We start from the raw sequence: 15,358 nt of genomic DNA on the forward strand, positions 1-15,358 counted from the left end.
TGTCTCATTTTGTCCAATATCCCTTATACGTTGAACCTTTTTTTTACAATTTATCAGAACACACAAATTGAAAGCTCGAGAAAATTTTGTGAAAATCGGCGAATTATCTGGACAAAGAAATGTGACTTTTCCTAGGGGTTGAATAGTGTCTGATTTTGCCAAATATCCCCTATAGTTGAATGAAATTTTAAAATCAGATAGAGCAAATCAATAGTTATTAATTGGCATCCTTGTTTACTTCGTGAAAATATTAAAGAGAGGTTCTTTTTTTCTTTTTAGAGTGCATCGTCCAGTGTCTCATTCTGTCTAATACCCCCTATACATTGAAATTCTTTTAACGCACAAAAACATCAATTGAAGTTCGAGAGAATTTTGTGAATTGTGCTAATTTTAGCAAATTACTTGCATAATAAAATAAAGCCTTGCACACTAATTTTAGGCTAATTTTAGCAAATTACTTGCATTTAAAAATCGAATTTGCACACTGTGATCGTTTGGTGATCTTAAACGACGGCTCACACACCCGCATCGATCCGGCTACGGGTAACACCTCGGCAATTGACGTAACCATCTGTTCTGAGAATCTGACTCCTAGGTTTACTTGACGAACCCTGTCGGACACGCATAATAGCGACCACCTTCCGATCATCTTGTCCATCCCCGGATGGATGAACCACAAAATGACAAGACAAAAGTGGATCTACGATCAAGCAGATTGGTCGTTGTATGAGCGGCTTACGGCCGAAACCATCCGGCCAAATTCCGAGTGAAACGTTGACAGCTTCCCCGAAAAGATACTAGCAACAGCGGCAAAATCCATCCCGCAAACAAGCGGCGGAATTGGACCGAAAGCGGCACCATGGTGGTCCCTCGAAGCGATACAGGCAAAAATGTCTCCGATCCCTTCGACGTCTGAAGCAATGCGATCCGGGCCATCCCGAAGCGTTGACGAAATTCCAGGAAGCACGAGCAGTGCCACGAAAGGCAATCAGTAAGGCAAAGGAACAGTCATGGGAAAACTTTATGGCGAAAATATTACCCAGCAGCACGACAACCGAACTGTGGCGGACGGTGAATACTCTGCGTGGTAACCGACAACGCCCAGTAGTCCTCAAGCGAGCGAAGGGATTTACAGACGATCCCGAAGAATTGGCAAAAGAACTGGCGAAAGTGTATTGCGAGAGATCGGCGACTCTCCATCGTTCCAGATTGCGAAAGCGGCAGCTGAACTACGGTCTATTGATTTTTCGCACCATAATGATGATATGTACAACATCGACATTACCCTGAGCGAACTTCTGTGGGCTCTCGACAAAGGGTGAAGTGCATCAACAGGTCCAGACACGATCGTTGAACGATATCTGGCGCAGTGGCCAGTTTCCCGCCTGCATGCGGAATGCCATCGTGGTACCTATCCCAAAACCAAACTGCCACGATTCCGGACCGAATGCCTTCCGGTCAATCTCGCTTACCAGCTGCATGGCGAAGCTTCTCGAGCGGATTATCAATCGGCGACTGATTACCGAGCTCGAATCAAGTGGACGGCTTTACGTGCTGGACGTGGCACCGATACGTACTTTGCCGAACTTGAAAGGTCGCTGCCTACTACTGACGAGCACTGCCTAATAGCATTCCTGGATCTATCAAAGACGTACGACACCACCTGGCGACACGGCATTTTGCGGACTCTAAGGACTTGGCGAGTACGTGGTCGGATGCTGAATCTACTGCAGAGTTTCCCTTCGGAACGCATCTTCCAGATGTCCATATGTCTCAAGAGTACCTCATGGAGAACGGAGTACCTCAAGGTTCCGTCCTATCCGTGACGCTGTTTCTTATCGTGATGCAGCCTATTTTCCGCGTGCTACCCGCCCTAGTTGAAATTCTTCTGTACGCGGGCGACATCCTCCTCGTGGTGCGTAGAGCAAAAGGGGAAGATTTACACCGCAGTTAAAGCTGTGGACAAATTGGCGAAGAGCGTAGGATTCTCTATATCTGCGACCAAATCGCAAATGTTTCACTGCAGCCCCAACGCACGTCGAGAGCCGGCGCAAGAGATCACCATCGATCGAATCCCCGTCCCGAAAACCAACCGCCTAAGGATTCTGGGTGTCACTATGAATATCAGGTTTTGCTATTAACAAGAACTTATCAATATCTTCAGTTATTAGTTTGTTCTTGTTAATAGCAAAACCTGATATTTTTAAGACATCTCGGTGTGAATTTTTTTTATGTTCGTTCAAATGTTCAATTTCAAACCAAAATATGTGTTCCATATTGCATATTTGGGCATTGGTTCTGACCCTCCGTGCCATTGATCAAAATCCAGCATTTCATCTAATACGTTATCGAACATTAAATCTTTTTCATTTTTGGTGCAATACCATACTTTACGGATAGAAAACTCACGTTAAAATTGATTTCGTGACGTTACAGCGCTTTGACAAACCTATTTCTAGGGTACCTCGCGTTGTAACATCACAGAATGTTGATGTCGAATAAAACGATCTTATTCCGTATTTTAGGCATATTACCCCGTATGATTATCCATTAGCATCATATATTGCGAAACTGATAAAGCTAGGCGTCTCTCCAGATTTAGTACATTGGTTCGGCTCGTATCTGAAAAACCGCAAACTTTGTGTAAACATTGGATCGACACAATCCGAACATTTCACATGCTGTTCGGGAGTACCACAGGGTAGCCGTTGTTGTTCTCAATTTTCTTGAACGACGTTGGATTCGTCCTTCCTTCTGGATGCAGGGTATTCTTTGCCGACGATGTCAAGATATTTGCTGTTATCCGACACCATGCCGATTGCCTGTTCATCAACGATTTCAGCGAATGGTGCAGTAGAAACTTCCTTACGCTGAGTTTCCAAAAATGCAACTTGATTAGTTACCACCGAAAGCAAAACCCAATTCATTTCGATTACACAATTAACGATTTAACACTGCAGCGTGTTGATACAGCACGGGATTTTGGTATTATGCTAGATTCAGCTCTTACATTCAAAACGCATTATTCGGATGTTGTTACTAGAGCTAATAGACAATTGGGATTCATCTTTAAGATCGCCGATGAATTTCGGGACCCTTTTTGCCTGAAAGCACTGTATTGCTCACTAGTTCGATCGATTATCGAATTTGAATCAGTTATTTGGTGCCCGTATCAGAGAGTTTGGATATCTAGACTGGAAGCCGTGCAAAAGAAATTTGTTCGCTACGCCCTACGTCATCTTCCTTGGAACGACGCTGTTAACCTCCCGCCCTATGAACACCGATGTCAGCTACTAGGATTAGACACTCTGGAGCGTAGAAGATCGATAGCTCAAGCTGTTTTTGTCGCGAAAATTCTTGTAGGTGAAATCGATTCTCCTGAAATGCTTGCTGCTCTTCGAATGTATGCACCAGAACGACCACTACGAACCAGAAACATCCTTTACCTTCCACCACGTGTTGCAAATTATGGACTGCACGATCCTGTTCGGTACATGTCATTACGCTTCAATGAGTACTACAGTGCCTTCGACTTCAACTCCACGCCCAACGCCTTCCGACTGCGGCTGGTGCGTATGTTACGCAACGGAATCAGTACTGGACGATGCATCTAAAGATGCATTTATTTTAACACTAAGACCATTCCTATTTTTATATTGTATTTGTAGTTTTAATCTGTTATGTATATGTCGAACCAGCTTTTGTAATGTTTGTTAAAAGATATGGGGTTTTTATGCCTCTTTCAGTACAGCACATCGCTATCTCAAATAGGCTTTTCCCCATCCCTATTTCATTAAGACATTTTTTGTCAGATGAAATCAAATAAACTAAAAAAAAAATAAAAATAAAATAAAATATTTCAAGGGTGTTTATTATTTTTGGAGTAAAATAACGACCAGAGCAGGTAATTTACCATGTTTAAGCCAAGGTACAAAGTCACGAATTCACTCGTCACGCAGCAAACTTCACACAAATTCAATTCTATCTATCCCATTCGAAATTTTATAAGAATTCAGAATATGTTATAGGGTAACCAACTTGATTTGGACCCCTACACATTTTGGACCCTCCTGGCGACATTTTTCTGATTTCTGAACTAAAAACAATGCCGCTGCTAATTGACGAGCTCGGTGGTCTAGTGGCTACCGCTTCTGCCTTATAAACAGGAGGTCGTGGGTTCAATTCCAGTCTCGTCCCTTTCCTACTTTGTATTTCTATCCTCGTTCTTTCTGTGTTTCACGTTGTAGCTGGCACTGGCGATCTTATGAAAATGTGCGGCTTAAGCGCCACTCCAATAAAGGAGACCGCACACCCAGTTTGTTTGCCCGGATGAGACTCAATCAAGGCGAGTCCAAGTACAATCTTCAAGGAAGAAAGAGATCGATCCAGTGCGACTACTTTTCCAAAATGGGACAGGTAGAAACCCCTATTGACGCATCAGCATAACTCTCGCAACATCAATCAAATCTCAAAATCAACGGTAAGAGGTCACGCATACTTATGACGACGCAACAAGACGTCATTTCATCATCATCGGGAGTTTACGCTATCCTCCACCAGAGTCGCGATGGTAGCTAAAGGGTCGCGCAACATAAATTCAAACTCAAGACAAAATAAATCAAACTAAAACGATTCCGAAGCAACGTAGAAACACTCAAAACATGTATTTAACGAATAGGATAACCTGTATTTTACGAATAACATTTATTACAGTAGTGATGGTTTACGACAAAGGTTTATTCTACATTTTAATTATAGGTTTTATTTATTCAAGCATGCTTGTATCTTGTCAATTTGCTTTCTCTCCTCTTTACCTATCCTATTCTATCTGTGTGCGTATCTACTATCTGTGCTATTGTGTTTGTATCTTCATGACTAGCGATGCGACGACGATGCAGCAACGAAACGGCTAATGCTGTTGCACCCGGGTGTCTACATTGATTGGGTTGGGTGGGCGGCCATAAATTACTGTACGTGCGCACGTTTTAGTTTCTCGCCGACACCCAACCTCAATTCATCCAAACGTTTGAATGTTTAGCAAGTCATGCTCTTCAACCTACGGTTGGCACAAAAAACTTCTCCGTGGCGTCCTCAGCGGACGCCACACTTCAAGCAAAGAACAATTGGGCCGGACTCACCAGATGGTTACTGCTGATGTATCTGCGCTGCTGTTACCGCCGCTGGCGGTTGACGATTGAGGGCCACCACGTGGGCCAATGAATGGCGGTTGGCGACTTCCACGTGTCTCGAATGCACTATGGGGCAGCTCCATACAAGTAGGTGCCCGAAAATATTTTCATTTCATTTCTGCAATATTTCACACTTATATCGTAGATTATTGTCTAAAAGATGTGAAATAATTGTTTTGCAGGTCGTTATTACTTCTAAGGTCTCCAAACTCCCTGGAATACAGACCTTTGATCTCTATGGAATATATCCCTTTTATCTACGAATGTCTCATGTACACAGCAGTCTATAGATGTGTATTTTATTGCAGCGCAGACCTGTAGAGTTCAAACTAGAAAATTGTATACTGTTTTTATGTGAATTGAGTTGTACAGATGTTCTAAGTTGCACAAGGACTCCGTCAAATACAGGCCATTGCATCTACATACGTAACAGGTTGTCTTTGTAGGATTTTTCAGATTGGTTCAGGCTCTTAACCCGTAAAACAAGTAAAGGGAATAACTAACTAAGTAAACTCCATGCAATAAAAGCTTCAAGATATATAAGTATACTGCAACAACATTTATTTATTCATTATGTACATGAACATCCTCAACAAAATCATCATTTATTTCTTCAAGATCGATTAAAATATCTGCTATGGTATATTTTTCTGTACTCGAATCTGTTGTATTGCAAGAAGTTTCAGTCACTAAAAAACTTTGCACGAATGAAAACGTCATGTAAATTTTCTTCTCTTGAGGCTTTGCCAGGGATGAGTCCGATTTTTTTTTAAGTGCTTGTGTTGACACTCAGCTGCTTCTTCAGCCAACATTCCAAGTGGTGCTGGTGAATGAATAATTATATCCCCGGCATGGGCAAGGACTTTATGCACCGTAGCAGGAATTTTATACCAATCATACAGCTGCAAATATAACCGGTAGGTTGCTTTACAATAACTGTCTAGATTTTCAGGATTGATTGGCTCTTGGCAGTTTATCGCGATCAGAATGTTCCAGAACCGGTGAATTAGCTCTTCGTTGACATTTAATGCTTCACTTAACAGATTTGGATTCGAAAACGCTCGTCGACAAATGTTTCCAGTTGTACTTGATCCTGCTCCACCTTGCCTTGGCTGGTCGACTCTCACACCAAAGCTATCATAAAGCCTTTTCTGTATAAGTTGTTTTCTCTTCAAGTACGCTTCCTTTAATATCTTTGATACCTGCCACTTTTTAAAATCCATTCGGTAAGATATGTGAAGAAGGCACTCGAAAAATCGCATCCATGCATGTAATGGAGATATATATTGTATATTGTATATTGTATATTGTATATTGTTTTTTTTCATATTTATTTGCTTGATACTTGATAGATAATGAGTTGCCTCCTCTTGGTGAGCCTACGCCAAATGGAGTATCATATAGCTGCATAAGCTATCGTGTACACGGCCTATCACGAAGCCAACGACACTTTTCGTGTTATCTACTATCTCTATTTTAACTGTTCTTGATGCTCTTTTGTCATACGCATGGGATTTGTATCCAGCCCATCACAGTCTGCCGTGTATTATGAGAATAATTACATTTAATGTTTCAAAATTAATGACTTTTTTTCGAAAAAGTGATCGGAATCGCAGATTTGCAGTCATAAGTAGCTGAAATTTGTTTTAATGCCTTCTGGGAGGTCCAAAGAAAGTCGTAGTGGTAGTCGCTAAGCGAAACTTTGAGAAACTTTTTTTGTATGGAACTTTTTGTATGGAACTTTTTGTATGAAAAAAAAAATTTTTTTTCTTCGGGTCATTTTTGGATGTTTCACTACCTATTTTCCCATAACTAACCCGTTCTTCAAGAAAAGCTTTCAGAAACTTTTTAAAGAGTTGGAAAAGAGCTACTGTAGCCGAAGATATTGACAGTTGAATAATGCATTGATTTTTCAAGAACTAAAAAGTGTCTGGCTCTAATGCCTATATCTTGATAACCATATGGCTTAGAGTGCTGATATGCTGGGGATTAATGCTCCAAAGCATTAGCATTTAGTAGGTCAACTTGAATTACGAATCAGAGAAAGTCGATTTTTTTATTTTCGGCCACCTGATTCCCCATAGTGGAATGGCGGCTTGATCGATGGTGGCAATGGACGACCACTCTCCCCACTGAAGCGATATAAGGACGAATCGCTTCCCACCGGACAAGATGACGGTTTCCGGGGTCTTTCGTCCGGGGGATTCCGCTGACCTGGCGCTTGGAAGGAAATATAGCCGTCGGCTATTCGAAACAATTACCACAATGCACACATCTCTACACATAGCACATATTAACTAATTACCTGGCCTAGATCGATTTTAAGCACACAAATCTAGCCTACGACGCACACTATATTTACTTGCACAATTCAACTAGGACTAAACGGGGAGAATATAATTAAATACAAGTAATTAAGTTTAACCACGTTGCTTTTTAACTTACAAATTAAATTACGAAACACGAACAAAGCAAGACACTTCCACTGTTATCTGCGGTTCGGACGAAAGTGAGCGAAACCGTGATCCTCAGATTAAGGAACGTGACCTCGCCGAATTCAATTCGGATTTCCCGCGAATCTTTTCGACCGATTGGACAATTGCGAGATATTAATTTGACCGCTGGTTCTTCGTGCAATTTCGGGTGCAGCCACGACTCTCTCTTTCCCAATCTTCCCGAAAACTTCCTTGGACCCGACCTTGATCTCGCGAAATCGAACGCGGCGGAAATCGCGACCTATCGTTTTATGGTAATTGATCAGTGTCGTTTCACGTTTGCTGGCCTACCATTTGGCGTACGTGAAACAAATTAGCGTATGGAGAAAGCTATGTGTTATAATTATGTTCTATCCTAATCCTCTATCCTATTTTCGCAGATTGTAGCAAACGCTACAACGTTCTACCAAAACGATTCCTACTATTATAACCTTCCACACTAACAATTCCAAAACCTCCCGTGGCACCTATGAGAGGTCGTAGAGTTCTCTGCATCTTTCTTAAGTAGGTGTCCAACTAACCATCCTTCCCCTTCCTCAGCATTCGCAAGGACGTGGCCAGGACAGATCTCGACTATTGGAGAGTGCATTGCTTCCATCTAAGAGATAGAGATTCGTCCCAAATCAATATCTGTGGTAACGGATGAAGGTGATGCTACTCTCATACAATAGTCTTGGCTTGTACCACCTACGAATTTGTGCGAACTGCTCAATGCTAATGCTAAAAGCAATGCCGCTGCTAATTCACCCATTGGCTTCAGGAAATTAACATTGTTCAGCATCTATTTCAATGGTTTCCCGTGCGAAAAAGGAATATTTAGACGAAACTTCGAGGAAATTAGTTTGTTCAAGAAGGCGAGCGTTACAACGCGTTACGCGTACACAATAAGTTTTTGTCGAAATCGTGAATTTAAAGCGCAGGAATCTTCTCATTGATGCATGCCAATTTAAACATAAGACTTGGCTTCGACCCAATTGACCACGGTAAATTAGATATTCGACTTTGAAAAGACTAAATTGAGGGTGTCCAAAATGTGTACGTTTGGGGGTCGAAAATATGTTGCACTGTCCAAAACGAAGAATATTTTCATTTCATAAAATGACAAATTTCACTGATTTATCAATAACTGAAGCTCATTTCGAATTCATATTTCATAAATAAGACTTTCATCTTTAAAATTGTGTCATTTCCGCCCATATAAAACCTGTATTTCAAGAGATATAAGCATATATTGGGATGCACTTCCTCTAGGGGTCCAAAATAGGACAGTTACCCTAATATAGTATCAAAACGTTGTAACGTCACGCCGGAATGTGTCTATATCGCAATATTACAGTTCTTTTTTATTGCATCTTATCTAACATCTAGAACGGTAATATTGATAAATGTGACTTAACTAAAACTCTGTTTTTAATGGTTCAATGGTTCAACAAAATGCTGTATCGCGTCAGCTATACCTAAGGTGGCAGTCCCATCATCGCGATGTAGGTAACGCGACCCCGGTAAGGTAGCTTACTGAAGCCTCTCAAATACCACGAAAAATGGAGATAGAAGAAAAAGAGAACGTTATTTTTGGCAACCGACCCGGCAACTAAATAAGGACTATGATTGGAAACTCGGTACCTGGAATGTCAGGACCCTAAATGAACCTAGACAAGTGAGCCTTCTGGCTCGTGAACTGCAGAAGGTTGGAGTGATGTGCTATTGGAGAAGTCCGATGGCCTAGATCCGGAGAACGTGAATTCCGAGCCGTGGACCCCACGACCAACACTGCATTCAAGTATAACATCTATCACAGCGGCGGTGAAAAAGCAGAGCATGGAGTTGGTTTCGTAGTGATGGGCAAGCAGATGAAGCGAGTGATGCGGTGGAAACCCATTAGCGAACGAATCTGTGTGTTGAGGATACGGGGCAAATTCTTCAATTACAGCCTAATCAACGTTTACGCACCGACAAACGATAAATCCGACGACGTGAAGGACACGTTTTATGGATGTCTTGATAAAGCCTAAGGAGAGTGCCCAAAGCATGACGTGAAAATTGTTATCGGGGACGCTAACGCTCAGGTCGGTAGAGAGGACTTTTTCCGTCCCATAATCGGTAGGGAGAGCCTTCAATCCGCTACGAATGACAACGGCCTACGGCTAGTAAATTTTGCTGCTGCCAGAGGGATGGCCATCAGTATCACCTACTTTGCACGAAAGAACATCCGAAAGCACACCTGGAGACTCCCAAATGGTGAAACTTGCAACCAGATAGACCATGTTCTGGTGGATGGGCGCCATTTCTCGGATGTTATCGATGTGCGGACACTCAGAGGTCCGAACATTGACTCTGATCACTACCTCGTTGTCAGTAAAATTCGATCACGGTTGTCAACTGTATCGAACGAAAGATCACAGCGAACGATGCGTTACAATATCCAGCGATTGTCGGCGGAAGGAGTATCGGCTGAGTACCGCCAGAAGCTCGACGAACGGATAAGTGCAATCAACGTTAGCGACAACATCAACGATCTATGGGAGTCGATCCATGGAGCGGTGAGCACAACAGCACGAGAAGTGGTAGGCACTGCACAGAGGCGACCCAGGACGGGTTGGCTCGATGTGGAGTGTCAGAGAGTGACAGACGAGAAGAACGTTGCCAGAAGCCGCACGAACCCACCGCAGGAAGAAAAAAGAGTACGAAGAACAAGTTATTAGTGAGGCGCAGGAAAAAATGGAGCAGAACGATATGCGGAGGTTTTATGAGTCTGTCAATGGCGTGCGGAGAAAGACAACGCCATCTCCCGTCATGTGCAACGACCAACAAGGGAATTTGCTGACAGATAAAACTGAAGTGGCTGCCAGGTGGAAGCAACACTTCGAGACTTTGTTGAATGGAGGAAGTGACGGTGCATCGGTGAACAGAATAAATATTAGCGACGATGGACAAGCTGTGGAGTCACCTACACTAGATGAGGTTAAAAAAGCTTTTAAAGAGCTGAAAAACAATAAGGCTGCGGGGAAGGGCCAGCTCCCGGCTGAACTTCTCAAACATGGCAGTGAGCAGCTTTATGAAGTTCTGCACCATATTATGTCGAAAATATGGGAAGACGAGGAGATGCCTGCTAGCTGGTTGGACGGCCTCATTTGCCCTCTCTTTAAGAAAGGGCACAGGCTGGAGTGCGTCAACTACCGAGGAATAACTCTCCTTAATTCAGCGTACAAAATTATGTCCCGTATTCTGTTCAACAGATTGAGACCGCTTGAAGAGTCCTACGTCGGCGAATACCAAGCAGGTTTTCGTGAGGGCCGATCAACGACGGATCAAATGTTTACCCTGAGACAAATCCTTGATAAATTCCGGGAGTACAACTTGCAGACACATCATCTGTTTATTGATTTCAAGGCGGCGTACGACTCAGTGAAACGGAATGAATTATGGCAAATTATGCTTGAACATGGTTTTCCGGCGAAACTGATACGGCTGATTCGTATAACGTTGGACGGATCGAAATCAAGTGTAAGGGTTGCGGATGAAATATCGACGTCATTTGTTACCTTAGATGGATTAAAGCAGGATGATGCACTCTCGAATCTACTGTTCAATATAACGCTCGAGGGAGCGATTAGGAGAGCTGGTGTGCAAAGAAGCGGTACCATTATCACAAAATCGCATATGCTCCTGGGATTTGCGGACGATATCGATATTATCGGAATTGATCGCCGTGCCGTGGAAGAGGCTTTTGTGCCTTTTAAGAGGGAGACAGCGAGGATTGGATTCACGATCAGTTCCAGAAAAACGAAGTATATAGTCGCTGGCAATCAACGTGGGTTCATTAGTGGTGGTGGTAGCGAAATGGTGCTGGATGGTGAAAAAAATGAAATGGTAGAAGAATTTGTGTATCTTGGAACATTAGTGACGTGCGATAATGATGTTACCCGCGAGGTGAAAAGGCGTATTGCAGCTGCAAATAGGGCTTATTACGGACTTCGTAAGTCCCGTAGTCTGCAAACGAAAACAAAACTCGCGCTGTATACTACTCTGATTCTTCCGGTGGCTTTATACGGCCATGAGACATGGACGTTAAAGGAGGCTGATCGGAGAGCACTCGGAGTGTTTGAGCGTAAGGTGCTGCGGACAATACTCGGCGGTAAACAGGAGAACGGTATCTGGCTGCGTCGCATGAATCACGAATTGTACCAGGTGTATAAAGGGCTGGATATTATTAAGCTTATACAACACGGCAGACTACGGTGGGCTGGTCACGTTGTTCGTATGCCGGAAGAACGTCAAGCAAAGATAATATTTAGTAGAAAACCCGGAAGAGGCCGCAGGCTTCGCGGAAGGCCGCGTACACGATGGCTTTTTGCAGTTCAAGAGGACCTGAGGGCGCTCAATGTTCAGGGCGACTGGAAGCGATTAGCCCAGGATCGAGTCCAGTGGAGAAGAATACTCCATTCGGCGTAGGTTCATCGAAGAGCTGTAGCCCATCAAGTATCAAGTATCAAGTAAGTTATTATTTCACATTGAGACCATTTAAATCAAATTGAATAAAAAAAAATCAGTTTAAACTTTCAGTAAATTATTCAACAGATTCAGGGCAAAGTAACCCATAATTGCAGGTTGTGCAAAAGAGTTCTAGTATTTTGTTTATTATTTGATTATTTCAAAATGGGGTGCTCATCTTGCCCCATTTGAGATAAATTATTCAAATTACGCATGGTCAAATATTTCACTGTGAATGTTCTAAATGGCTCTAACATATTTATTGAAGACATATAATATACTAGTAGACCCGGCAGACGTTGTCCTGCATAGTAGACGAAAATGCCCGAAACTGCTTATGCGAAATTTTCATACGATTCTTAATTTTAGTATTTCACAATTTACTCAACTTTATTAATGATTTTCACATCAGGAAATATCATATAAACCTGTCGGAAACTCTAACGAACATATCTGCTGAAGGAGTGAAGAAAATCCATCCAGCCGTTTTTGAGTTATGCGGATACAGACCATTTCATTTTTATTATATAGATGTAGATGGTCAAGATTTTCATTAAACAATGTTTATATTTTAAAAAACTTTGTTTTCCAATGCTGATTTCTTAAAAGAAAATCCAAGTTTTTACCAACTTTGGCTAAATCATCTGTATTCCAGATTATTTTCATTTTTTAAATATTTTTTCAGTGTCAAGTATTTTGTTGGACTATAGTTTAACAGTGTGCGGGGTTATTTAGAGAGAAGAAGGCACAATAGCGACAAAATAAAGGGGTGCTCTTCTTGTCCCGGGTGGTGATCTTACCCCTTCCTCCCCTATGTATTCATGTTAATACATAAGAGCAGGGTAGAACTATTTCAAAGCCAATGTACTAAAAATAAAAAATAAAAACTCGGCGTAAGCTATACGGTCGTATCTTCTCCGCCGTGATGAATTGATTGTAGCGTAAAAATTATCAGTGCCAAAACCAAACATTTAATTTACAATTCAATTTTTTTTTCACTCGTTTATTCAGACAAATACTTCTTCTCTACTTCACAGGTGGCTTCTTGGGAGATATCGCACTGCCAAACATAGACTACGAAACCGAGTGGCAAAAACAAAGACTGAATAAAACCTTCCAACAAGAGCTGGAAAAACTCAAACAAGAAGTCTACCACGAGGGGCTGCAAGTGGAGGAGGAAGGTCTTACCGACATAATTCGAAAGAAAACGAAACAACTGTCGCCTGATTTGAACGTAGCCACCAAACAGCCAAGAAAAAGTCTCAACGAAGCATCGGTTTACGCTTCGAGCTCGCAACCGGTTGACCATAAATCACTTAATCAAATCTCGTATAACGACAATACAATAATTGACAGCCAAAGCTATGGAGAATCGCACATAAAGGCGACAATCATAGATAACAATGATAACATCATCCTTCGGAACACTTCCACCGCCACTCATCAAGTGGATCCTCAAGGCGGCAAGTCGGAAGCCACTTCATCGACGTCGAATGGTTCTGACAGCGACAGCAGTGCGACCATCATCAAGAAAAAGAAAAACGCCAAAACAGCGGATGCCCGCCACATTGACCATAACCGCATCCAGTCCGACACAAAGGACATCGTTATCGACGATTCGAGTGATAACATAATCAGCAATAATCATGCGAGCAGGAAGACTGCCGCGTCGAGAGCACTTTTGACATCAACCCCAACCACAACGTCGAAACCCGCCCGCACTACCCAGGCCAATCGTTTCAGCAATGCTGGTGGCAACGGCCGAACCTTGGAAGACGTGCAAGTTCTGAATGGCGATGGGAGCATTACGGCCCACAAGCGACACCACAGAAGACGTCGGCAGGGAAATGGGCGCAAAAACGGCAACACCAGCGCCACTATTGACACAACTGATATCGACAACAGATCGAAGAAAAAACCACTCGATGCAAATTTCGATTCGTACAAGGCCCGCCTGGAACGACTAAAGACCGATTTGGGCAATCCGACCCTCTCCGTGAATGATTCCAATTTGAAGCGGTCCAAAAACAAACCCAAGTCCCATTCCGGCGGCAAAAAAGTCCCCAAAGACAAGCAAACCGCAAGCAGAAACAAACCGGTAGCGGAGAAATATTGGGACGGTAAGGTCGGCGGCGGAAAGGGGGACTCACGTGGCCCGACAAAGGTCCGGAAAATCGACAAAGCAAACGAAGGAAAACCACCCAAACGGCATTCGGCAACCCGCATTCTGGACGATATTATTATCGAGGAGAAACGGCACGGCGCTGGGAGGCAGAGCAACGAAGGCGAATTGATAAGGGACACCAAGGGAAATGTAGTTCGGTCGTCATTCCTGGAGGCTCACATGGTTGCCGAAGAAGGTGGCGAACTGCATTCCTCTCAACAACAACCTGTTGATGCAGCAAGGTAGGTCAATTGGTTTCACCTGAATGGTACACTCGGGAATTGTGTTTCATATTGTTGTAATTTGGTATCAGTATGTGTGTGAAAGGAACAATTAGAGGTTATTCAATATGAGTTCGAGCCAATGTGTAAAATAATCCTAATTAGTTCACAGAAACAATATTATATAAGGTTCTACTAATGCGCATCAATGCCAATAAAAACTACACCCAATTTTCGCACAAGCTATATCCAAAACAGTACCGACTTTTCCTTTCACTTAAAAAGCAAAGTATCGCCTTTGAAATGTTCAGTAGAAACCCGATCATAATTGAATCATTTGTTTGATAAACTGTATAAGTCCATTTTACACAATTTCGAGAAAACAACAAAAATCTGGTTTTGAACAAATTGGCACCGAACCTTTCGATTTCTTCGATACAGATCAATAGTTTTTGGCAAAACTCAACACCCTGGTGCACTTCCAGTGCAAAAACTGTGCATGGTGCGTGGACATATGTAGTTTCTTAAACAAACGAAAACAATTTCATACATTCGTGAACAAAAATTTTTTTTCGTGTTTTGTCCATAATACGTATTTTTTTAGAGGATTCAGAATATATAAAAATCTCATTTTGGCCAAAAATGTTACATATGCAGTTTCTCAAGCAAACAGTTCAATTGCAGTCCAGATTGTAGCAAAATATGGTAAAGTGCCCAATAGTGGACCCCCAACCTATAGTGGACCCTCCAGACATTTTTTTATTATTACAGCAAAATGGAAACATTTTACTATGAAAT

At 42.4% G+C, this 15,358-nt stretch overlaps 1 protein-coding gene across 4 annotated transcripts in view; it reads left to right on the plus strand.

The window, feature by feature from the left end:
- The window catches only part of LOC134204790 (protein tolkin-like), a 177,540-nt gene that overhangs the window by 85,761 nt on the left and 76,421 nt on the right, over positions 1-15,358 (plus strand). For all 4 annotated transcript variants that reach the window (XR_009977983.1, XR_009977980.1, XR_009977987.1 and 1 more), the window contains exon 3: positions 13,213-14,581. Coding sequence is in view for 1 of the 4 variants with exons in the window: in XM_062679594.1 (XP_062535578.1) it covers positions 13,213-14,581 (1,369 nt within the window). In the remaining 3 variants the exon portion in view is untranslated. The remainder of the gene's footprint in view (positions 1-13,212; positions 14,582-15,358) is intronic.

Source organism: Armigeres subalbatus, chromosome 1, assembly GCF_024139115.2.
Source record: "Armigeres subalbatus isolate Guangzhou_Male chromosome 1, GZ_Asu_2, whole genome shotgun sequence".
Lineage (NCBI taxonomy): Eukaryota > Metazoa > Arthropoda > Insecta > Diptera > Culicidae > Armigeres > Armigeres subalbatus.